The 26,870-nt window shown below is 42.0% G+C and overlaps 2 protein-coding genes across 10 annotated transcripts in view; one reads left to right on the forward strand and one right to left on the reverse strand.

Annotated features, from left to right (window-relative positions):
- Positions 1–26,870, reverse strand: part of LOC125762568 (uncharacterized) — a 212,998-nt gene that overhangs the window by 152,676 nt on the left and 33,452 nt on the right. For all 3 annotated transcript variants that reach the window (XM_049424803.1, XM_049424804.1, XM_049424805.1), the window contains one exon: positions 1,844–1,971. The gene's annotated coding sequence lies outside the window, so the exon portion shown is untranslated. The remainder of the gene's footprint in view (positions 1–1,843; positions 1,972–26,870) is intronic.
- LOC125762582 (band 7 protein AGAP004871-like) lies at positions 583–26,390 on the forward strand. 7 transcript variants are annotated; one of them, XM_049424852.1, is made up of 4 exons: positions 9,830–10,533; positions 11,931–12,002; positions 24,900–25,416; positions 25,498–26,390. In XM_049424852.1, the coding sequence occupies exons 1-4, from the start codon at positions 10,434–10,436 to the stop codon at positions 25,883–25,885; spliced, it is 1,077 nt and encodes a 358-aa protein (XP_049280809.1). In that variant the 5' UTR covers positions 9,830–10,433; the 3' UTR covers positions 25,886–26,390. The 7 variants fall into 7 exon arrangements, with proteins under 7 accessions (XP_049280808.1, XP_049280809.1, XP_049280811.1 ...); XM_049424851.1 differs by lacking the exons at positions 9,830–10,533; positions 11,931–12,002 and adding an exon at positions 583–1,165; XM_049424854.1 differs by lacking the exon at positions 11,931–12,002 and having other exon boundaries at positions 9,833–10,533.

Here is a 26,870-nt window from a genome sequence, read left to right on the forward strand (position 1 = left end):
ACTGGCCGCGACCAACTAAACAAATTCCACCGTAGTGAGGAAAATTATTATACCAATATTTACACTTACTAAAACTGGACCATTTTATGTACACAACCGGCTAACCGGTAGTGATGATTTCACTTTTAAGTAGACGGGAAAGTAAGAAAGAAGAGAAACTCGTGTTCTCCTGCTCGCTTTTGCTTCCATTGAAACCATCCGCTGGACTGGAAGATAAAAATCTTTAAGATCTTGCCCAGTAGCCATGTTTGAATAAACAGTGTCCAGTCCGGTGAATCGCAGCTGTTTGAACCACAGAATACAAACCGCTCGGTGCACCAAGTATCATTCCAGGTGTATCCAGAAGACACTGCTCTGATCTCTGACCAAGCTGTTACGTGTCTCGGTGATAATCTCCACCACCGAACAGGATCACAGTGAAAGTATGCTTCAAAGTGAACGATTTTGAGTCATCTGCAAAGACCCCACGTTTTGGACGGGTCTTCGTTCTGCGGAGTCCCCGGGAGTCCCGCGGCCGGATTTAGCAGGAAGGAAACGTCGGCAACTCGTGCGCCGTGCTTCACCTCCGTCTGCTAGACGTGCCGTGCTGCTGGTTTTGGTGCGTTCGTGCCAGCTGCGCCACCGTTTCGCGCATCAGTACATCATAACGCTTCGGTACGGGTGGACTGTTCGCTGTTCGCGATTAAACCGTCAGTTCGTTGGCTAGGCGCGTATTCCGAACTCTCGTGCTCGTGTGCTATCAGGCAACGATTTCGTTTCCATCCAGTAGTTAAACTGTGAAACTCTCAAGTAATCAAATAACAGATTTTAATTGTGTTAAATATAAGAAAGAATGTTCCGATAAAACTACCCATCCGTGCTGATAACGAACCGATAGTTGTGAGTGTGTGTTGATAATTTTGCAACAACATGGATTGGGGTGAAAGAACGATCGTGGAAGATCAGCAAAGTGTTGATGGTTTGCGGGCAGATACGCGCCATGAGCCACCGGCACACCAGCAGCAACATCTGCTACAGCAGCCACTGCAACAGCCACTGTTGCAGCCGGTACAGCAACTTCATACGTATATGCCCCAATCGACAACACCTTCCCAGCATCCTCCACCTCTTCATAGTCCACTTTCACTGGCAATACCGATTTCCGACGCACTGCGCCATCGAACGGGTAAGTTACAAATCCCATTTAAATTAATCAGTATCACAAAATGTTAGTTTATTATCAAGAGAATGGTGAAATATTTATTTGAAAGCATTAGATATGTTTTCTTATTTCAAAAAACTAACATTTAACTTCCAGCAATTCAACCCAATAAAAAAGCAAACAAAGTTAAGCAATGGATGCATTACCTCACAAGATAGTTTAGGAGTTTTAATGCGAAGGTTAACCATCGCCCAACAAGTGCTGGTTAGTGGTGGCAAAGTTCCTTTTTTTCCAATTTCCCCCTTTTTGCTATCTGCACATCGCAGCACATTAGCCGGCCACAGTCCGTTTCCGATCGGTAACGGGGGTTTTGGTTAGTTTATTTTTATTTTGTTAACCGATCGATTAATGTAAAAATAAACACAAATCGCAAAAAAAACACACACACATACACACGCACAAATACATAACTCCTTCTGACCCAAAACGCATCATCAAACCGTGTACGTGTGTACTACATTCCCGCAAAACATGGACGCACGTGCCAACGACGCACAACGGGTTTGCTGCTGGGTGTCGCCGGTGCGGGAAGTGCCTTTTGCCCGCGAGGTGTTGATTATTATGATTTTTCTTCCTGTATACTTTGGCCAGACAGTGGAGAACATTTTTTAAAATGTGTTTTTCCCCTAGTTTTGCACTCACCTTTTATTTTTCTCACTGTGAGTAGGATGTAAATGTTCACTCTTGATGTTTTGCGGATGTCAGTTCGGTGCGAATCCATTACGAACTGCCCAGGAACATGGCACCGATACATTTAACAGACGTTTGTTCTAGTTTGGTAAATGAAAAAAAGAAAAAAAAATCAAATTATTATTTTGTACTTAAATATGTTAAAAGTAGCAACACAACAGGAAACATTTGAGTTAATTTAAAGTGATAAAAAAATGTCTCATTTCAAGATCGTTTATTCAAATTAGTCGAAAAATCACACCAATTCGAAACCAATTAAATAAAGAATGTAAATAATTACTTTATTGTAATTTAAAAGGAAAGCGATGTAAATCATGAAACACAAGGGATTTATAAAATGCTTGTCAAAAACCCAAAACGAAACGAAGTGTTCGTTACGGCGGGCATTTTCTTCGCACAACCAAGCATTCCGATCGTGCTCGTGGTAGTCAAAATACAATCTGGACATCAACATGCTACTCCCAATACACTTCCGACTCCGTGTTGTTTTTTTTTTTTTTGTGTGTCCACATTCTCGATGACGACGATCGTGTATGTATTTTTGTTGTTTTTTCGCTGTTGCTTTTATTCTCGCACACGAATTTTAAAACGATCGTGACGTGACAACGCACGTTTGCGCATAACAGGATGTCCTGCTGGGTGCTGCTCATAAATCAGGCAAACCCGGCAAGGAACGGACAGTCACCGATAGTTTATTTTTGTTTCCGAATAAAACCATAAACCGGCCATAGTACCGGGCCGGCCACAGCACATTGTTGTCTGCCCGGTTAAATCAATTGGAAGGAAAATATTTATGTTTGTGCTCTTTGTGGCGAGAAAGGATATAAAGGGCGAGTCCGGTGAGGTAAATGTTTGCATTACCGATCGGAAATACATTCTCGTATCGAACTTCGTTCTATATGAGGTGATCGTGCAGATGATTGATCGTATTACGCATCAAATTTCTTTGCAATAACTTGATCTTTTTAAAATTTGAAACACTTTAAACCGCGATTGATCACCTTCAGACGGCATTCGTTTGGAGAACCAAGTGCTTAATGGTGTGTTGGATCTCATTCATTATCCAAGCGCACACCCACCCGATAGAGATTGTATTTACTACCCTATCAACTTACACGACATCCCTGAATCCCCGATGTGACAATCGACACCAACAAGTTTCCACCGTCCGTTGGTTTCGCTTCTCCATCTTCATGTCCCCGGTCGCCAGCACTCGGGGCAGGGCCAATGGAATCATTCACAGATAATTTATAGCCACGCACGTACTGAAGAATTATAAGGAAAATATTTTTAGATTTTACCATCGCCACTCTCGGGACTCTCCGGTTTTTGGCGACCACTTTCTCCTTCACGAATGTTTTGCAGCTAGTTGGAAAATCCTCTACTGTAACACGTGGTTATAACAGCTAATCACTGCACACCGGCACTGGCAGCAAATTATGTTCCTGCTCGGGAAACGCGTAGCACTACGGCGGGAAATGTAGGACGGAGCTAAGAGATCAAGTGGCTATTTACCAGCTTAAAGGCAAAAAAACACTTGAGCGCTCGCTGTCTCTTTTTCTCACTCCACCTCGTGTTTGTGTGTGTGTGTTGTATACTAAAAATCCATAAATTAAGTCACTAATTAGCCGACGGCTAGGAAATGGTCTGGAATACAGCAACACTCCCTGGGTGGATAAGTTTGCACGTTTTGTTCAGATAGATAATAAACATAAACGTTTGGCAATAAATACTTCACTGCGCTAACCGTACCAGACGTTACCACCATTCCGAAGGTGAGCCTAAAGAAAACAATTATCCAAAGCCGGAAAGTTCGGCTGTACAGTTCTCCAGACTTCTCCGGCCACAATCCCCGTCCCTCCTACTCATCCCCGGGTCTATGAACTCTATTCATGAAAATAACTAAGTCCCACTCTGACTCACCGTGCGGTGCACAGCAAACATTCACCAGAAGAAAAACGCAACACGCTCCCAACCCGGGGAGCCGTGTGGAAGCTGGAAAATCTCACTCATTAACTGGAAACTCACAGTGAAAAGTTTTTGAATGCATGCAAAAAGATAAGCAATCGCAAAGAAAATCAAACCGCTGCAAACAAAACAAAAGTACTGGGCGTCTCCATCGCTTTTTGCTTCTCCCTTTTGTCAGATGGAGTTTCTCACTCTACCGAATTAATATACCGTTTTCTCACACTTTGTCACTTTTCCTCTTCATCTTCTTCTTCTTCATTTGCCATGTCATTGTTTGCATCATTTTTCTTCCCCATGGATGTGTGTGTGTGTTTCATGCGATGGAAAGAAATGGTTTATTCTTCTGCTCTAGAAATCACGGACAGTTTTTCCGGTGTGGTTTTTCTTTGCTGTTTGCTTTCTCCAGCCACCCAGGAAATGATTGTCCGAAAACCCTGACCTCTCGATCTGGCCTGAGTTGTGTATTTTCTTACGCCGGGCGGACGTTTGTTTCGCACGGCTTGTTTTCTCACTTGCTTGGCGTGAAAAGAAAAGGAAAATGGGAATCCGGCTAGCGATACGACAAGAATCCCAATAATTGATAGCCGTTCGAAGCGCCCCGGTAATCGAACTGATGGGACTGAAGATCAGCGAATATCCGGTACCTTATCCTTGTCGTCTGGCCGAAACGTCTGATGGGTTTGTGTGTGTGTGCGTCTTGCCATTTTCTTCCTAGCCTGATGGTAAAGCGAAGAAAGCGGACGATAAAAGTGAGCGCCCAGTATGGCGGCACGTTGTCTGGAACGCCGGATGCTGTTCAATTTTCTTCTGTTTTCCGATCCCGCCAGTGTGCGTACGCCGAGGTACTGCGTCGGTAGACACAAATGATATGACATTGTTTCATTTTCACTTCGGCGTGATTTTTCGATCTACTTCTCCCGCCATTTAACGGACTCATTTCTCGTGAATGGCAAACGGCAACAGCAGCAGCACGCAGTCCCAATAGCACTAGTGCGAGCACAAACACTGGTGACGAACAAAAGTTAATGTCGGCAGTGGTCATTGAAGCGTTGAACCACCAGTCGAGGGGAAAAACGGAAGAAAATAGTTGGGGTTCCGGTTGGGCGCTGGGGCAGATCAACTTCCACCATTGTTTATGCCTTTGCTGGCACTAGTTTGCTTATGCTTCCAGCATGCTGGTGCATAAAAGCGGGTTTAACCTTCTCCTTCCTTTTGATTTTTACGCCTTTATTCAACAAAGTAAGTGCACGATCGAACTTCTTGCAGAAATGTTTTCCTTTCCCCGTGCTCGATAGATAGAAAAGCATATCTTTTTTCTCCGTACAAACAGATTGAATTCGATCGTTGTGTCTGCTCACGCCTCCGTTTCCCTGTTTGGGTGACATTTTCGATTTCTTTCACCCTGTCAACGTGACACACACTTACAGCAGAAAAACACATACAAATACTTCCTTTTTGCACACAAAATAATCCACCCCGGAACTGATAGGAATATTATGCATGCAAATGTGTGTTTCTTTTGCATTGCTCTTCCGTTCCTTTTTTTTTGGCTTTTTGTTTTCATCCCATCGTTGTGAACAAACAAGCTCATAATGTTCGTTCCCGAGTACACAAACAGTCATTGAGTATGGCTGTAAAAATAGTTTTGCCTTTTTGTTTTGACTGCATCCTATCGTTTCTCTTAATTAACTGAATTTGTTCAGTATCGGGATAAAATATTATTTACATTGTTTTCCTTACCTGAGTTTAAGCTGAAACGAAAAAAAAATAATTAAAAATTACAATCATTTCAATATTTTTTATAGTATTTTTAATTTTTTCAGTTGAATTTCTGCTGATTTATTATCAAATTTTGTCCATAATAATGTACTCTCCCAAACACACTGTCTAAGGACAATGTTTATCCCTTAAACGAAAGTACACTTTTCGGTGCATAATTTAGTAACGGATATGCAAAGTGTTCAAGCGTGAAGGATAATAATACATAACATAAACTCCTTCGAAAAATAGCACACTTATTTGTCCTTACAATGCAGCCAAGTAGGGAAAGTCATGCACAAAGAGCCATTCAGTGAGGGATAAGCGTTCCTAGTTGCCGTTGGCCAACTTTCACAATGATACTAATCGAAGAGGACACAAAAGGAGGAAATGTATCTAACGACTACAGAGTAGAAGAACAAGCGTTAGTGTGGTGGGATTATTTGGAAACAGTTTGCTGATTCTGTGTTCTGTTATGAACGTGAACGGAGTGACTTGGCATTGGGCGATGCTTAATACTAATTTAGTCGTTATCTGCCATGATTCAACTAGTCTCGCCTTTTTTCAACATTTTTCCTAAGCCCTAAGTGTGTTTTTTGTTTTGTTCTCCACAACACAACACTTCCAGTGTAATCCTCCTTTTTGTTCCTCATTGTTGATTTTATATCGTTAGTAAAACTGTTCTACTCGCATGAAAGTTTTTCACCTTCAATAAAACATTAGCAGGATTTGTTTCAAAAAACTTTAATTTTCTGCAAGTATAATTGGAATTTAATTTAACGCCAACGAACGAAACATATGTACCCACAAGAGAGAACGGGAAAATTTTCCCTGGGCTGTAATTTTTCCTTTTCACAAAAAAGCATCATTATACACGACCATCAACACTGCAAGTGCTGCATTCTTTTGCATTCTTTTTTGCGGTTAGAAGTGCACTCGAGAAAGAAAAGCCAATATCCCTCCACATCTCGTCCCACCAGAGAGGCTAGAGATGAAGCCGGGTGGAAAATATTCGTTATGACGTGACAAGATGTGTCTCGCGTGCTGAAAGAAAACGACACCAACGAATTTCAGTTCCTTTTTCCTTTTGCTGCATCTATTCATTCGCTTTTCAGACGCACCGGGTTCTCGTTGGTGTGTCGTTACATCGATGCGGCTCATTGGGTAGAGACGGTGGCCGGTTGTATTTTTTTTTTGTGTTCTCTCTTCTGTTTTTATACATGCACACTGTCTGCTCGAGAATGTTTTGACTGTGGAAAATCCATTCGAATTCTGATTTAATGGAAATGTGTGTCGTCGACGTTGGTTTCGCTGACATCTTAGACATAATTGAGAATGTTCTTGATTCAACAGAGAACGCGATTCGATTTAGGAATGTTTTTTCAAAGAAAAAAACGCAACCAATGTTATGTTTTCTCCGCGCCCTTGCACATTGATGTGGCCACCATTTAACGAGAGCTTTGATCTGATTTTCCCTTTAATGTGGTACGAGTTGGAGCTGACTTAACTGCCAATAAAGCCCTACATCAAATGGGTTTCAAGTACTTTATACGATGGTTTCAGCAAATAAACAAAGACAGTCACGCTTGTGAAAGCGGGATTTCGTTCGAACTAATTCGTGGTCATAAAAATCGTCATAAAGATTATTAAATATTTATGTTATTATGTATTTAAAACTGCATGTCATCATCTATATTGTGCTATATGTCATATAAAATTATTCGTAGACAATCGTAGACATATAAAATTATTCGTAGAATAAAATTATTCGTAGAGAAATTTCTTTAATGCTTTTACTACTTCATTTCAAATAATTTAAAATCATGTTAGAATTCGTCACTGTTCCTTTATTATCGGTCAAATACTTGTTCAATATACTACACATTAGAAAAGGTAAACGTTTCTATCAGTCGGAACATTAGTTTATAAATTGTTAAACAACAAATGTACATCTAAATACATCCTTTCTCAGCAGCATTAACAATTTAGAAGGGTCACACCAAATATCAAGCAGAAAAAAAACAAGGACAACGGTTATTTCGTGACCCCAAAAAACCCAAAGCATTGCGATTGAATAAAGGGAAAAGCCGTTAAAATGAAGGTGTGCCATAAGTTACACACAGTCACCAAATGTTTCCTTTCTCCCTTCACGTATGTCTGATGGCCACACTAAGCTGTCCGATCCAAACGCTTCAAACAATCGTCGACCGTACCCCGTCAGACAGCTTCTGATACACGGTTTAACATAAATCTGTCTTTGCAACAATCTATTGAAGATAAGAAAGAGAAAACCCGTACAAAAACTACATTTGTTTTATTTGTCATTCCTGTGGTTAAGGCAAATACGTTTGTGTGTGAATTTTCTTCATTGCATTCCATTCAATGGACGATTGGTATCAAACATTATTTGGACACATAGTTGACCACTTGTTTCGAAACAATTGACATTGAGATATTCGTTTGTTATTTTTTTTGTCGTAGCAAAAGGCTATAAACTACCACGAGAGCGTGCAAATGACAAAGTACATAAAATAAAACCGATTCCTTCTCGCCCTATCGCTCAATTTGCTTCGAGCCATTCGCACCGTTCACCGATCGCAGGACAATGAAATGAATCAATATTTGTAATGGTCGGATATGTAAGTAAAAAACATAAATAAAACACACACGCATGTAGTGTCCATTTATCATTTCATATTGCTCGTTTGCATCCAATCCGAAACGATTGCATCACAATCTCTTTCCATTCTTCTCCACAACTCTGGTCAACTGTCCCTTTTTGCTCTTGGAGACAACCAGATTATAGTTGTATGTGTCGGTTAAGTAAACTGTTACGCCTGTAAGAGGCTGATTCATCTACCACAGCTGTCAGACACAATGGAGGTGTATGGTTTGCCGGTAGCCAACGCAATATTTGTTCCCTTCACCGAGAACATGAACAAAATGTGGTCTAATATGTAATTCATGGGTCAGCTGAGGGCGCTTGCAGAAGACTTTGTATTTTACAGTGATGAATAAAATAGTCGAAAGTGATGAGTGGTAATGGAAGCGAATACAGACGAGACCAAAATGATGATTATAATATAATCCACTTGAGTAGTAGTGTTAAAAGGTTAAGTGATAAATTAGGAATTTATTTATTTTATGTCACTAGAACGACACCGAACAGTCTAAATGAACTATATGAATAATCTTGATTAATTAAATTTTCTTTAATTTAATTTAATTTAAGTTTCGGCGATTCTCAGACTTGAATATACTTTAAATGTTTTTATTTAAACGTTTCGGTTAAAAATATCTTATTTTATTAGTTCTTTTTAAACTCTCACTTTTTTGTGTGTGCATCACTGTAAAACATCTCTTCAGGGAAGAATGCGTGTATATATTTCAGGTATATGGTCGGGATTTTATCTCTTCCCACAGTCTCCCGACAATGGTACCGGCAAAGCAATAGGACACCAATGTTTGTTTGATACAGTCTGTTGAAGGGAGTTTCCCCTCAAGGTCTGTCAGATTGCGAGAGGCCTCAGATCTCAAAAAAATCCGAATAGGGGTAACAGAGCAAGCTGGGTTGTACTCTTTTCCTTCCCTGTCCAAAGACAGGGAAATCCTAAAAAATCTTCCAAAAATAAAGAAAAAAAAAACGCACCGTCAAGTGTTGGTTGATAGAGGGTGGGCGCCCCAAATACGAAACACAAAAGAATCTCGCACACGAAAATGTATCAGACAAACGAGCGTATCGTGGAAAATGATGCCACCCACTCCCCGCCCTCAGTGTACGAATGTACGAGAGAGCGTCACGCGTGCTCTCAGGATTGTTGCCGGGCTGTTGACGATGAAATACCGCCGAAGCTGATTCGGCCATATCCCGACTCGGGACGGGAACACTCCACGTACAGTGGTGGTCTTAGCAAAATGTGTAACGATTGGAAGGATCACTTCAGGTTATGGAAATTGTCGAAATGATCTTCTCCAGAGTTCTTTTCATTTAACACTTTTTTGTGCTACAAAATCAACCACACGCAACACATCTGCAAAGGAGGATTTAATTTTGCTGGTCGCAACCATATGACCAACAGTGTGTGAGTGTTTTTCTCGAGAGTTTGCTTCCTTGAGAGTCTCCTCAAAAATCTCGAGACAGCGGGACAAACGAATGCGCGATGGCGCGAAACCGATGACAATGCGAAGCGCCGCGTTTTTGGCTGCCGACCATGGTTCTCGTGCGTAACGTGCCTATCAGACAGTCCTGTCAACGAAGTCACCGGTGAAAGATAACGAAACGTGCTACGGAGCTACGAAGCTGCACGCGTGAATTGATCGTTCGTGCTTAAGATTTCATACATCCGTGAGTTTGATACGGTTTTTTTTTGGTTTTGACGGTACACATACACACTTTTTTGCAATTCGGGGTTGTTTTTTTTTTATTGTGGGACGAAGATATAAAGTGAACAAAGTGTAGAAACACGCTTTACCACGCCGTAAGTTATTACCATCATGATCGTTTGTGGTGCAATTTTACAAAGTGATCTTCTTGCTAAACAAGACCAGTCTATTAATATTTTCTGAATGCTGCTTAACGATGGTGCTTAACAAGTTTTGAGTCAAGTTTAGATCACTGATGTAGGAAAGTGTTTTAAACCCCAGTACTGCAATTTCAATTGTGAACGATCGTTCGAGTTACTTTTCCATCCTCTTGGCCAAATGTCGTGAAATTAAAGTGTTGAAAATCTCTTCGATAAAGCGAAAAAAACGTAATAATCCCACCGAAAACGCGAAGAAACTATTTAAAGGGAAAGAGAAACCTACGCCCCGAACTATGTACCACGCACAGCATTTGCAAACACAGCAACTCCAACCGCCCAATCAGCAGCAGACCCAGCAGCAACAGCAAGATCAAGTGCGGTGGAAAGTGAAAAGTACGTTGTGTCCATTATTCTGTTTTAATTTCGTTTCACAAAAATTTTATTAATAAACTTTCTTTATGCTAATCTATGGTTTAATACTAACACTAAAAACTACTAAAAGACGTAGTAAGCATAACACGTTTCTACAGCACAGACAAGTACAATCCTACCCATTAGTCTTCGCTGCGTGGGTACCAATTTGGAAATGGCAACCTGTTCCCAGTCGTATCGTCGTTAATTTTCCCAACCCAAAACGTCGATGTATGCGTACAAACTGTCCCAACGAAGTTATTCGCTCACGCATCATCCCTTCGATGGGGAGATCGCCATTGTTTACTTCTTCCCGTGCACTACTGCGAATACGCCTCCACCAGCCCCTGAAGGAGACACAGAAAAAAATTACAAAATCTCGAACGATCGGCGCTTAGATGAATGTTGTTGAGAGGCGACTCGTTTAATGAGAGTTCTGCTTCTCGAGGCCCACCAACGTGTAAAGGCAACCGATCGTACGGGAAATGCTTCTCTGACGAACCCGCCATGATCGTGGTGAGCAGGGAACAGCAACCACGATGCGCTTATGTTTACTCGACCAGCATTCTTCTTTGCATTGGTGTTTGATTTTATAAATAATCTGCTAAACAGATTTGTCTGCCGTTGTTCTACTCCTACTTCTATTTTGTGCGTCACTTTACACACACTTTACAGCTTGGTGATTGCACTTTCAGTTACGCTATTTTCAAGGTACGTTTAGAGAATTGTGACAATCATTAAAAGGTCTCGATTGGATTTGCAACGGGAACAAAAAAAATATTCCCACCACGCTAAAGGATGCTGTTTTCTATCTCACAAAAGTTAAATACAAAACAAAACAATTTTTCTACCACCACCACGGTGATTTATTACATCCTCGCCCAATGTTTCCGAGACAAATTGTGGCACAAGAGCAACTGTTATCATCACCTACTTTTATCAACAATTAATGCGACATTAGCACATGATAAAAGAAGTTTACATATTTTTGTAACAGCATTATTTTTTTTAAATCTGACTTGTTTTTTCCCTCCTTTTCTTAATTAATTACTACTAAGTGCATTTAAACCGGCTACCTACATTGGTTCCAATCTGCTACGGATACCGGTTTTAATCACTTAAATTGCTGTACCATCGCTACCGCCATTAATTTCGCACCATCCAAGCAATAGCTTTCCCTAACTCACTAACCGTGTTGCGCAAAGCAAAAACAAAAATAAATAAAAACCCAGCAAAAGAATGGCCCCCGTCCGCAAAGGAAGCATATCAATTGTTTTGCACATTTTACCCCCTGTGTGGCTTACCGTATGGCCGAATGGCTCACATTGAATGTAACGTAATACACGCTGATACTAATGCAGCACACGAACCGTTCGCAGCTCCGATGCACTCTCCGCAGAGTACTTCCGAAGCGTCTCGCAAGCAACCCTATCCACGGCCACAATATTACGGTAAGTTTGTTGTCTGTCTAGTGTCTCTGTGACTCTGTGTGTGTGTGTGTGTGTGTGTTTTTGTGCGTGTGTCTGTGGTGCAACATGGAACATAACGCATGTAAACATGTATGCAAGTGTTGATGCAAAGAAACATAAAAATCAAACACGCTTTTTAGTGTTGTTTCACACACGATAGGCAAGCAGACGATGATAGCGTCATACACTTTAGTCACGTGGAGCTGATGATTCATGGATGAACTATCTCCATTAAAAACTGGAAACTGATTGTGCGATTACGGTTGGGGATTTACATTTCTTTTCATTGCACCTACACTAGTTAGAGAACGATGTAGAATATGCTTATCAGGCATCATTGCATGCGTGTGCTTTTAATTGTATTTTTGTTTGCTAATAAATCTTTGTAAATATAGTATTGTTTGACTATTTTATTCTAATATTTGTTTAAACTTTATCGCAAAAAATGCAGTGGCCGATAGATTGATTACATTCAAACCGATAAATTCTGTTAGACATTTTCTTTTTGTGTGGTAGTAAAGATGTTCACTGTCTGCAACATTATTACCTAACAAATGTATCAACAAAACCCCGAAGCCGACCAAAATTCCATCACTACCATGTTCTATCGCATACCGTAATTAATTATGTACGGAAAGGGAGAAAATATTTACGACTCACCGACGTCAGGTTTAGTTCAGCAACAAGAGCAACAATAGTGAGGAAAATCAGCAACAAAAAAAAATCTCCTTCTTCCCACTATAAATAGGGTTTTCGATCAGATTGTTTTACGATCGTCTGTATGATATAGCGAAAGCAGAAATTTTTTTCTTCATTTTTTCTCTGTTACGCCATGTTACAAGTGGACACGTTAGTCGTAATCTCATACATTTTGTTTTTGCTTTACAAGGCTACTCCCCACCGTACACAATTTGTGCCGTTTGAACATATTTATGAGAGGATTATGGGACTGTGTTTTATTTCTGCTGGATTAAAGAGAGACAGTGCATAAAAATTAATCCTAAAATAATTTTAATTATGTTCGCGCTATTACTCTACGTTACAGTATGTACCAAAGTGCGTTACACACGTAACGCTTGTTAATGAAGCTTCGCGGCATCGTTGCCAGTCGAAGCGATAGACGATAGCAGCCGATGTCTTATCACACAGCGCCCGAACCACCACAACAGTTGAATTAGTAGGGAACGGTTTACTGTTTGTGTATGTTTTTTTTCCTGGTTGCGTTCGTCTGTTGTCATTTGAAAAAGACTTCGATTAACGGAAACCGGTCACAAACAGTAACGTTAGTATTCGTTGACGGTTCCATCGAACCGGATCGTTCGGCGCGTTCGTCTCGGGCATTGTTTACGATCGTTCGAACAGTTGTTTTGCCCGTGTTTTTTTGTTGCTTTAAGTGTGTGGGTTAACGTGAAAGTTGGTTTAAGGTGGTGAGGGGTGAGAAAATGACCGGCGTCACAATGCAAGCAACACCCTCGACATCAACGCAAGCAGTACTGATAAATGATGATAAACGGCGTACTAGTGGTGAGTTTGTTTTGTTGATAACAATCCACTTTTGGGGCACAGAAATGCAGTGTTAAATTACATCATTTCGAAACAACCGAAGATAGGTGATTAACAGTCACTAAAAATGGGGGAAAAAATATTAACAAATCAGTTCTTATCAGACGATTGCTTCACTGATGATGCATTCATCGACGAAAGATGAGAGTTTCATTTCATTGAGCTTGAGAAGGAACTTTTGGAAAATGTTTACACTTTATTTAAATACACCCTTAAACGTACTCCAATCAAATCACTCTCCCTCAGCTAGATAGACCATCAAAACATAATCACTCGGATGAAGATTTCCGTCATCAAGACGCTGTTTATTAACATTTCTAGCTATAGTTACTTCCTAAGGGCTCGTGTTAGAAATTGTGATGCTTTCTTCCATTTCCCAGAATCTCCTCTTACTGCAGCTCCATGGCCTAATAATAATAAATAAACGAACCGTTACAAACCATCGCACAGTACGGCATGGGAAAACGGAACCATGTGAGTTTTGCTTCAAACAGGAAAACACATCCCATCCGGCTATTCAATATTATTCTGTTTCGTGTTTCATGTCCAATGTTAAAAGATCCCTTCCAATGTTGATCTCTGTGATCAGTAATATTTGGATGGTATTTGCCACAGCAAGGTTACAACAATTTCCTCGTCGAATCAGATCACATTTAATTTTCACTAGTTTGCATTATTTTCCAAATTCACTATTTTCTTACGTACTCTCTCGTAAGGGCAACCATTTTCTACTTGCTATTCTTCTTCTTCTTGGCTTTAACGACCTTAAAGGTCACGTCGGTCATTTCTGGCTTACTAGACTTTTTTTTACCACGTAGCCGGATAGTCAGTCCTTGCTACGGGGGAACGGTCCGGATGGGATTTGAACCCGGTCCGGCCGTGTGGCCCGGTGCCGTTTATCACATGCACCACCGGGCCGCCCCTTGCGTCTACTTGCTATTAGTTCATGTAAATAACTCACCAATCAATCATCGACATCACGCATGATGATGTATCGGTAGAAAGGTAATGCGAATTCATTGCGTCCGAACTCTCTTCTAGATGATCGGTCGAGTCGCTTTTGCTGATGATGAAGCAAATTGTTTATACTTACAAGATTTGTACGCAATCTCGTAACGATTGTTTCTCTTTTTCTTCTCACAACCATTGAAGGCTTAACTCGGGCTGTAGTACTATTTACTACTGTCCGGATTTGGCCCCAGTTTGGGCAAAAAAAACCACATTCGTATGTAGCCATAAATGTAAGACTCACATATGGTTCGTCATCTTCTACTTGTACATTATCCCCCCCCCCCTAACCGCGAGTATTACTCATATTTTTCCTCTAATGGTGTCTCTTACTCCACATCTCCGAGCAACGAGCGATATAAAGCGATATAAAGCCGTGGCGCATTAATCATCGGTCTAGTGTGTCCAATGAGCGGGTGGAGTCCATTTGCATATTTCCGCCATTCGATGATTACGCCTCATCCGTGTATATGTGTAACCACGCACGTTTAAACCCGGTACAGATTGCCGCAATCAATGCTAGACTTTCAACGAGAACAACAACTACAGAAATGGAGGAACAAAAAAAATGTATGTAATCCTAAAGTAAACCTTCGGTAGGCACCCTTCCATCCATGACAATGACAAGCATGGCAGTTGGTGCAGTTGACGAGGATGAAAGCGTTTCGCTCAAGCATCTGTTACCCTTGTAAAGCCCACCCCCCCATAGATGGGTGGCCATTTTTTCTCCTCCTTTGGCGAACATAAAAGTATCCCTTAATAGTCATTCCCAGCGAAATCCCGCACATAGTCACTAACTATGGTGACTGTCCAGTGGAAATTGTGCGCCATTTTTTTTTTTTTGTGAGTGAATTTTCCCACACGCAGTACGCGATGGTATGCGTTAGCTGCATCAGTTACACACGGGTTTTGGAACAATATTCTACGAACTACCGTCCTCTACGACGAAGGAACTAGAACCCCGAATCCCCAGGACGACCCCTTTCGGCTAATGGGCTTTGGTGGAAAACTAATTTGGAAAATGTGCTGCGTATGGAGAAAAAAAACAAGCGATCGGGCACAGTGAAATGGAAAACCCTTTTTTTACCCGGCCATGGGCTTTTATTCCGATTCGCTCCGCATCCGGCATATCGGCGTATCGACGCTCTCTGGGCGGTGAAGTGAATTTATTTTATTTGTTCCAAAAAGGAAGATGCCGCAGCGAAAAGATGTTCCGTAAGTCATTAGACTTAAGGGGTGATTCGAGTTCACAACCCATCATCATTCATTGAGTGGTGGGCCCGGTGACTAATGGAACCTTCATAAATCTTTATTTAAATTGCCCACTATATTCAAGTGTGTAGCATAAAACAGTTTCAGCAGTGAACACTTACAAGAATGGAAAAATTTTGTTCGAAAGAAGACCGTTTGTCCGATATTAGCGCATACGACAAATCGTTCTAAATGGTGGAAAAGATGAATTTTCACACATTTTAAACTATCTCTTCTAACCCTACCACCATCGTTCATCATCGGCACAAAACGATGGTGGCCTGGCGACACGAAGGCGCCCAATACAGCGCTTCCTTCTGTCACCTTCGACCACCAAATATGCTCATTTATCATCCCATTAATGACCCACTGCCACCGCTGTCCAGGATAGGGTGACGATGAACGTGAAAATCGTTCACCGTTCCCTGGCCACTTGTTGAGACGTCGTAAAGCTTTAAACACACAGCCGATCTTTTCGCAGACAAAGTTTTCACGGTCCAGTCGTCTCATTAACCTGGCAGGCGGGAAAAAGGCCCGGCCCGTCTCGCGGGTTCCTGTTGAACGATAAGTAATTCTTCAAAGAAACCTTAAGACAAAAAACAAAAACCTCAACAATCTTACCGTTCGAACGTGACCTTCGGTGGGAAAGTGAGTCGCCATCCGATTCATTTTTCACACCTCGTTCGTACGGAGGCAGTTCATTTTCCGGATCATTTTTAAAACCCTTTCAATCGTTTCGAACGTGTCCAAAAACCCTCGTTTGATGATGATGTACAGCTGTCCCGGGGTGGTGTGAGAACGTGTTTCGTCTCATAAATTGTTTGCATTTTGATGGTCGAGCAGGATTTTATGTTGCCGGGCGAATGTTCACACCCGAATCTACCCCCGGGTTTGACAGTTGATGTTTCAGGTCACGTTCCGTTAATCTCATCGAAAATTCTTTCTGTAGTTTTGGGGTGATGGTTTTCTTTTTTAAACGTCCCATCTATTGCCGACGCTTCGGTCCGATGGAATATCGAATGAGTTTTATTCCTTTCGGGTTTTTTTTATCTCTTTTTCCCACTATCTTTATTATCACTCTGTTAGCAACAGGGCGATGCATTGTCTTATGCATGAGCATTTGGAAACTATTAGCAAATGGATGTGTTCGCAAAAATACATTGTTTATTGAAACAGTTTCGATCGCATTTATTGCGTCGTTTAGTGATGTTGATTTATATTTTCTGTGTGACCGGCGTTCTTCCTAAACTATTATTTGTTTAAAATCTAAACAAACCTGTTGACCATTTGATTGATTGTAAATTATTTATTATCTTACGATCGGGATTGGAAGAAAGGTCAACTCGTGCGTAAATCGATTGTTTACAGGCTTCCCATTAAACTGAGGCTGCATAAATTGGATTTCAATCATTAAATAGTAAACAATGTTGGGTGTTTGGTTGGGGTAAAACTGAGCCAAATCGATGTGTAGTGTACCAAGGACGAGTGTGAATTTTCTCATAAAAGGAATCAATATGCTCTGAACAACCTCTAGCATTAGTGTTTGGATGTGTTACACAACCTAGATAATTATACTTCCCTTTTGACTGTAGGACTACTATTTTGAATTCATTATTTTACCAAAAATAATATCAAGAAATTCATACCTTGTAACAAAAAACTCGTTCCACATGAGAAGAGAATTTCTTAAGATACTTCTGTCATGGAGAGTCTCAATGTTTCCTTGTTAATTTCAACTAAATTAAAATATTTGTCCATTTTAGATCGAATTATATAAAACCTCTGGAACAATCCCTTATCACACTATTAATTTGAGAATTTCCTTAAAGTATTGCAGAATTTGAGGGTAGTTTAACATATTTCTTCCCGTATTTGTGTGTCTCATATTGTAATAGTATAGGAAAGGGACCTTCGTTTGACAATGTATTAATACACGCTGCTTTCAACATTTGCCTGAAGATGAATCCACACTAATCTCACTCAATTTCGTTCTCACTCTCAGGCAAGATTAGCTTTCATTTGGGTAACATTCCGAATGTCTTACCTAAAGCCTGTTCCATGTCAACTTGTTTGTAACCGATAGGATCAATGTAATAAAGCAGGCTGCCACTAATCTGACTCAAGATCAAATTCTCACTCGAGGAGCCGTTCTTCCAATTGCTTTCCCACTCATTAAACCCTTTCACCGAACCACGGCGAACTGGTGATGTATTTCAACGCTGGCGTTCAATATTTGGACTACGGTCAGAGCACCGTACCACATCATCCTGCATTGCCGACCACCACCATGGCCCATTTAGTAGACGATTTATAAATATAATTAACACCCTTCTCGAAACCCGCTTCCTGTCGATCCTGTCGAGATGATCATGTTGTTGCATTTTATACAAACACACGGCAGTGTGGTAAGATTGACTTTTTGACATTTCCCGCGCTTTAGACGTGAAATTGAAGGAATTGCTTCGAGTTTAGTCAGCGTTCTGCAACTAGCTAAGTGTTGTGGAGCATACCACACTGCGGAAAAAAAGTCGTCAGCAAAAGTGTGACAGCGGGTAGACAGAAGCGTTCAACCCATTTCAGTCGTCGCCAGCAGTCGGGCTAGTTGGTCATCAAAGCGTAATCTTCCCGGTTGCATCTGCCCACCCCGAAACCGTCTGCTTAAGCTCATCAGACTGTGGGACAGATTTACGTCTCGTCTTTGTTTTTTTTTGCTATCTGCGATCGTTTTTCCGCATATTTTTCTGCTGCGTTTCGGTGTGGAAAACTGTACGGCAGCTGAACCGTAACATTAAGTGGAGACACAAGCAGAAAAGAGTGTGGAAAAAACCCCCAACGTACCAAGAAGTCGAAAACGCACCCATCTGAACGACTGTCCGAACTTAATTTGGCAAATAAACAACGCTTATCTGAGTCTTGTATGAAAATAAATTGACTCTTTGTTTCCCCTCTTCCTTGTCTGGTGGTTCGGAATGTTTGGCATCGAAATATAGATAAAGTTGTGGCAGAGATTAGAAGGATGACAATTTTACAGCTTTGTAGCAACTTTCGCTCTTGCTTATGGTTCCCCTGGTGGAGTGACACGTTCATTATCAATAAAAGACAACGAAATGATTATCAAAACGCTCCGAAAAGCATTAGGAGAGAACCAATTTTTCAAGGATGTGATGTTTCTATCGGATTTATAAAACATTTTCTTAGGCGGAGTGCCGTTTGCCTGTTTCGGTATGTTTACAATCAATTAAGACAACCCAAAGCACTCATTCTCAACGAACTTCAGCTGTAAATTAGCAAACACTCAGCTAATCTGACATGTTTCATCTAGGATTTATATCCTCCGATATGGTCTCCATGTCTTTTTTTTTTCTCCACCCAACGAATGAAACAATTTTTCTGTACGCCGATTTAAGCACAACATTTCTCTCAATCCCATTAAATTCCGTGTCGTGTCAATCTGTTGGTCCTCTTTAATTTCTATTAGATTTCCCTTACCGGCCGGTTTTGCTTATTCATCGAGCCAACAGCTAATGCAGCCGTTCAGGATGATCGTTTAATTTTATTACCATTGCCCTGTGTCCCCCAACAGCCGGTGAGATTTTTGATTTTCTTTACCCAAACCAAACAATCCAATTCGGGGAAGTGAAATGGGATACGACATCACAGTGTCGCCGGTTTTTGGATGTCGACGACGATGGTACGCGACGTTATTGCGGTCTCATTGTGAGGTTTTAATCTACACATTTTATCTCCACCCCATCCCCAAGTGGAGAGCAATCGATGTGAAAGAATGTCGAAAACGAAAGACGAGAAGTGATAAACGGAGACACTACAACTTTAAAGAAAAAACGGGAAACATGTCACGAGAATGTGTCGAATGATTGCTTCCGTCGCCCTCAAGATGGATTGTTCTCAATGGACGTGTTGTGGATCGTGATTTTTTGAAGAATAGTTTTGAGAACCCTATACATCCCCCGTGTGGTGACGACAAGGGACAGGTTTAACTGATTCGTTTTATTGCTTTTAGTTTGTTTATATACTGATAAATGATTTCCCCTTTAACGATCCGATAAATTACAACGTGATCTCATTTCCAAAATTGTCTCTCTTTTAATGAGTGTAATCGGAAACCTTTATCCTGCAAAACGTGAAAACGTGATCAATCACATCAAATGCTATTTTGGCGCGCGGTTGAGTGCATCGGAGATCGTCGATCGAATCTCAACCAGACTCCGACGTAGCCAAATACTAACTAAAATAGGGGGATAAGTCTAGTAAGCCATTAAACGACAGGGATGACAAAGTTGGTCGTAACACGAAGAAGAAAAAATCGACAAAAGATAAGATAAATGACAACGAAAACAATACGTTAATCAGTAGAACTGATTACACAAATCAACAATCTTTTTTCCCTCATTGTACTTTGTTACAGATTACTTTTTACTGCCTTTAATTGACAATATGGTGGAATTTTTATAACAAAAAGTGTCTTGCCATAAATATTCACACACATACCTCCTAATATTTAATAGTTAAATGTAATTAAAACAAAAAAACTCATCAAAAATATGTTGAAAAAAGAACAAATACTAAAACAATTCTTCTAACATTCTCCGTGTGGATATGGTTAATATAAAATAAACTAAATGTATTAATTATTAAAATAAACATTGGAAAAAATATGTAAAGTCAAAAATATATAAAGAAATAAATACAAGTACAACATGAAAATCGATGAACCATAAACAAATAATAACACACATTAAGGAAAGTATTAAAAGAGTAAAAAGAATGTGAAAAAAATAAAAATGAGATAAAAGAGAGAAAAGAATGTATTAAAAGAGTTAATACACCAACAAACGAAGGTAAATTACATTCCGTTCGAAAACATCGTTCATTGCCATCGTCGTGACAGTTTAATTTCGTGCCAAAAGGTTCCTTCCCACTAAACATCCAAAAACATTCCAAAACTCGGATCAAATCGTTACATTTTTCTTGGTGTACTTGTGGAGTAAAAGCAAATAAATGACTGCAGAAGCAACGAAAAAAAACGATGTTCATTCGACATTTGCAGGTGAACAAGACGTAATAGCCATTGAGGCGAGAAGTGTTTGGCCACGATTTACCGAATTCGAATTCGATTTACACTCACATGGTCATGATGTTACGAATTGGACGTCGTTTCTCTTCCCTCTGACCGCGGCATAGTGTAAAGAGCAGATTTCCGTGTTTTTCTGACCGAGAATCATCATTACTTGTACCGTCCCGTCCATTGCCATTGGCTTCCTTGTTGGCGTTCTCGCTCTCACGGCTTTTTCTTCATATTGGAAATGCTTACCAAGATGTATGTGAATGTGTGCGTTTTTTCTTCAATTTCACAGCTTCACATTTAAACTCACGATTTGCACGAAAGAGCACTCCACCTTGTTGTTCATGTATGGTTTTGTGGGGGGAAAGCATTTCTAGTGAGGTGAATGGAGTTGGAATATCGTTTGCGGTGAGTTTAGCCACTGATTCGAATTGCTTCGGGTGCCTCTTCGTGGGTGTAAGCGCGCTGCTGGGAGCATCACTACATTGTCGGTCGCTCACTCGCCTGGTCGCATCGTCGCACCGTCGGCCTGTGGGTGGTTGACCGCCCCAACACCCACGGTGTGAAAAGTGTCACTTTGTACAACAGAAAGGCGCGAGCGCGCGTCCAAAGAAACGCATCGATCACTAAAGTTAACTGTTGGTTTGTGTCCCTCGTGTGTAGCTTACGGTTTTGGGGAACAGTTGGAATCGTTGGAAGGTGCAAGAGTGGGGAAAATAAATTATGTTTTCGAACCTTCGCGCCATGGAACGACCGCTTGGACGTCGGCTTGTCCACACGACCGTAACCGATGCGTGAAAATCGCCCTGCATCGTCCGTTTTGCGTCCGCGCGTCATGGACACCGATTGTCTCAGCACTGAATCTGGCGGCTGTGAATGCTACGTAGACGTCCGTAGGTATCTTTTGGGAGGCATTCGTGAGGATTAAAAACCTTATGTCGCTTGTAGCTTGTAGTAACTCTCTTGCAGCAGAAGCAATGGAGGCGCCTGGTGGCGCGATCAAGTGTCAAACGAGTTGAGCTCTCGTGACCAGCATCTTCGTATGGTCGTGTGCTGTTGGTTCGTGTTCGCCAGCACGATGATCCTCTCGGGCGATGTGAGTTAGTCTGCAGCTGCTCGCCGTAAGTGGCAGAGCTATCAGCGTGTTAGCACATTTTAAACTCATCTCACACGACCGCGGAAGTGTAACGGACGAATTGTCCACTAGTTTCGATTTAGTGTAGTCCAAGTGAACTCCGTTTCAAAGTTCGGTTATGGTCAATACGCCAAGTTCGAATGAAAGCGCGTTGTACATTAAGCAAGTAATCACATTTAATACACATTTGACGTTTTGGGGTCTGTTTTTTGTTTCCACGTAACGCTGTTCTCCCAGAATGGATGGTGCTGTGTAACGCTTGGAAATTGCTACCATTCGATTAATTAATATCCAATTTCCACGCTCGATGGTTAAAAATGGTCCCATTAATTATGCTTCATCTGGTGCGGATTGGAACAACCACTGCTTCCTGCGGGATGCAATGAGAAGCTGAGATTGAACAGAGCGCAACAGAGTGTGTGTGTGTGTGTCCGACGAGCCTCTTGGAAAATCGCCATAAACAAGATAATTTATAACGCTCGATTTGAGATAAATGCGTGAACAACGAAACGAAGAAAAAAACCCGTTAAACACATTGGATATTTAAGCATCACCGCTACAACGAACAGGATAAAGAGCGATATATATAAATTGCTCTTCGTTAGCCACCACAACACACAGCTTCGGCAACTCATCTCCATTTGCTTTCCATTATTCAGCGTTAAACAGCGTTTAAAATACTTCACGCAAGGAGCAGCTTCTTAATAGATTTAAAAAAAATCACCTTCTCCCACCCTCAACCTCCGTTTGTGCCCTTTTTCGCGCGTTCACGATCGTGATGCGAGACTGGAAAGGAAGAAAACTCGAGGTCAGGCACGTAACAAGCACACACACACACACACACTTGTGGTAAACGAACATAAACAAACCATTTCCACCGTCCACGAAGAAAACAACTCCAGCGCCCCAACCAAAAAAACCATTCCACAAACGTTCGAGTACATCCAGCGTACTCCCGTGGTCTTACCGTCACTGTGAGCGGATGTTTCTGCAGCGTCTGCTACTTTCATTTGCATTTTTCGAAACGATTTGTGCTAATTGGTCTCTCCAACCCACCCACTCGGTATGTACTCGATCCGGTGCGGCCATAGTGGGTGAAGCAGTACAACGAAAAGCATCAACAAACGGAAATTATTGTGTGCTCTCCTCTGTGTGTGTGTGTGTGTGTGTTTGGGTGGCGATTTATATAGCGCATCGATCAAAACACGATCGACATATCGTGGAAGTGTAGTGGAATCCTAACGCACGCACTTTATTATTCAATCGCACCCATTCATTCCAGTTCTCTTCATTTTCTACTACTATCGACCACTTTCCCTCCATCTCCGTGCCACGTCCACGATCGATGAGTGAGTGAATGAATGAAGGTGGTTTGGAAAACATCCGGCGGTAATATACTGCAAGTTAAGTTGCATTCCTTCACCAAGTGGAAGTCGGGCTTGTGCCCCTGTATGTTAGTTTTGGTGGCGTGGCGTTAAAGTGTTTTGATTTATGCACAGTGTAAGCGCGTTGAGAGACATACAAGTGTTTTATAGTTTGAACAAAACCAACTCTCAACAAACAATGAGGAAGGATGCTGCAAAACCGCGTCATAATTGAAACCACAATTCCTGTCACCCAACGAATGCCAACCCGCACAAAGGCACATGCAGCTGCAGCTAAACTTTACGTCCTTTTGATTACCCGGAAATAACAAAGAACTTTGTGGGTGCCTTTTTGTTCTTCGTGTTGCACGCTTGGTTGCAGCATGTCAATCAATTCGTGTGCATCACAACACAAAAAGCCATTTGCTTCAAGCTGAACAACTCTTCTGTGAGATGACTAAAATCATGCCCATGCCTTCATATGACAATTAGACACATTCTGGGGTTTTTCATTAGTTTCCGCGTTCACAGCTGTGATGTAGTGAGTCCTTTCATCCTGGCACCTCCATTGTTAAATAGCTTTGTTGATGGAAAATAATAAGACAATCTCCGTGAACCTCAACACGTCGGATGAAATGCAAAATTAGGCGTCGTTTCTATACAGCACTCCGTTGCATGCATTGTCTGGGCAGAAGTTGTCCAATTCCGTCTACGAAAAGGGTCGTGAGCGGAAGAGCTACCTTAATCGCTCCGCTCACCTTATTGAGCGCGCTCACTGCGCTCCATAAAAAAATTAACCCAGCTCAACACTGAACGAAAAGCGCTCAGAAGATCGCACAGAGCGACGGGCGCACTGAGCGACGAGCCCGTGCGGTGTGCGATAAGCGCACAGAAGAGCGCATTACAGTGTGCGGTGCTTACAAATGAGTATAAATGCGTTGATTTAACTATTCTAGGATTTTTCGGATGTTTGACAGGGCCTGGTTAAAAAATGTTTTCTGAACGAAGTTATTTGTAAGCGCTGCATTGTTTGTTTTTAGTTATCATAAATACTACAGTTCGTCAGGCATGAGTAAATTTACATTTTGCACAATCTTCGCACAGCACGCACTGAATGATCAGCGCACACCGTAATGCGTTTAGTTAAATGCACTCTTCTGCGCGCATATCGCACACCGCTCAGTGCGCTCTTCTGAGCGCGTTTCGCTCGTCGCTCAGTGCGCTTGTCGCGCAAAAGGCTCGTCGCTCAGTGCGCTCGTCGCTCTGAGGTGCTGAGCTACCTCTCGCTCACCACTCTTCGTGGCGAGCACGAGCGGCTCGCTCTTCCCAGGCAAAAGAGCTGCTTGACCCAACACTACCAACAACCTGTATACTATTTTTTAAATTGCACTGATTTTCACCAACCCTCAAAATAATTAAAAAATTTTAAAGACAACGATATTAATTTTGTATTGCATTTTCTTTACCACCAACAGCCGAAGCCGACTCGATAGGATGCGTGGAAGTGCTGGCCACCGTGTGCTCGATCGTGCTGATGGTTCTGACCCTGCCGATCTCGCTGTTTCTCTGTTTCAAGGTGGTGCAGGAGTACGAACGTGCCGTCATCTTTCGACTCGGTCGATTACGTTCCGGCGGGGCCCGCGGTCCGGGCGTGTTCTTCGTGCTGCCCTGTATCGACAACTACTGCAAGGTTGATCTACGTACCGTGTCGTTCGATGTACCACCGCAAGAGGTACTGACGCGCGACTCCGTAACAGTGTCCGTCGATGCGGTCGTGTACTATCGCATACGGGATCCACTTAATGCCGTGGTACAGGTAGCCAACTACAGCCATTCGACACGGTTACTGGCAGCGACGACGCTTCGCAACGTGCTCGGTACGAGGAATCTATCCGAGCTGCTGACCGAGAGGGAAGCCATCTCGCACTCGATGCAGGTCACGCTGGATGAGGCTACCGATCCCTGGGGCGTACAGGTAGAACGCGTTGAAATGTAAGTTTCACAGAAGTGGCACGGAAGTCGATTAAAACTAATTCAAATAATGGTTTCTTTAACGCTACGCTCACATTACAGTAAGGACGTTTCGCTGCCAGATTCACTGCAACGTTCGATGGCAGCAGAAGCGGAAGCGGCACGTGAAGCCCGTGCTAAAGTGATCGCTGCCGAAGGTGAAATGAAATCGTCCCGCGCACTGAAGGAAGCATCCGACATTATGTGCGAAAGTCCGGCCGCCCTACAGCTGCGCTACCTGCAAACGCTCAGCAGCATTGCGGGCGAGAAGAACTCAACGATCGTGTTTCCGCTTCCGATCGAACTGATCGGACCGCTCATGAACTTTACATCCTCGCTGGGTGTGCAGCGTACTACGGCCCCGATGGCAGCACCGGCGGGACCGTCCACGACGACCAGCACGTCGTCACCGTTGGACGGCCATCCAAGCCATCAACCGCCACTCGAGTAGCAGCAACTTCCGCGCATACACTTACAACGACGCCACCATCATCAGCATCGGCGGCATCATCACCAGCAGCGGCCAGCGCACCGACACCGGGAACCGGGTCCAACCGGTGACCGCAAAATCATCGGACCCAGCGTCATTGGATCCATTTCCTCTTACTCCGTATCCTCGGCGGAAGATTCGGCCCTCTGCTCTCCCACCAACCGTTTGGCACGATTTATTCTAGATCTATAGAGGGAGATCTTGCGCAGTAATAGTCCATTTCGAACCAGACAAACGAATGGAACGGTTGACAGGGAGTAGCAGCAGGGAAAGCACTAGCAGCATACATAGCATAACAGCGAAACCATACATACTATGCTCCATCCACGGTCGAACGAGCCAAACAATCAAACGATATTGTAGTTGTTGATGTTTAACAGTGTTATCATTTGTCATTATTCTCTTTTGAATGTGTTTTAACGTAACGAACATGATTGTAAATAAAACCGTATTCGTACTAAACAAATCTATTGCTTGAAAGTGTTTTAAACCTTCGATTGTGAGCAAAACGGGCTAACAAATAAATCAACGAATCGAAAGAAATGCAAGATAAACGCGTTCTTCAAGAAGATTAAAACAAAAAGCTTCTTTAACCACTTAATCGCCTTTCGATATGATAGAGATACATCCTTTCCCAATGTGTCCTTTTGAAGTTTTCGAAAACAGAATTTGGAGAGCAACAATTTCCTACTGTATTGGCGTGAAATGGAAATGCTGCACACACACCCAAAAGCGCACACAAAGCGGACACAAATACCCTTAAGAATACGCACCCATAACGATTGTGCCTGTCTCCAGACAAAAAAAGATTAAACCTTAAACAAATCCGCTTAATACACCCTTTTTGCCTCTCTTTCGCATTGTCCTGACGGTGTAGCTGTTCACAGCTAGATGTCTTCAATATCTTCATGTCTTTCGGCTACTGTACGACACCTACAACACAACT

This window comes from Anopheles funestus, chromosome 2RL (genome assembly GCF_943734845.2).
Source record: "Anopheles funestus chromosome 2RL, idAnoFuneDA-416_04, whole genome shotgun sequence".
NCBI classification, from domain to species: Eukaryota; Metazoa; Arthropoda; class Insecta; order Diptera; family Culicidae; genus Anopheles; species Anopheles funestus.

Coding starts and splice junctions, on each gene's coding strand:
- LOC125762582 (XM_049424851.1), top strand. CDS start 910: ATGGATTGGGGTGAAAGAACGATCGTGGAAGATCAGCAAAGTGTTGAT. Junction 1,166..24,899: donor CGCACTGCGCCATCGAACGG/GTAAGTTACAAA, acceptor TACCACCAACAG/CCGAAGCCGACTCGATAGGA. Junction 25,417..25,497: donor CAGGTAGAACGCGTTGAAAT/GTAAGTTTCACA, acceptor CTCACATTACAG/TAAGGACGTTTCGCTGCCAG.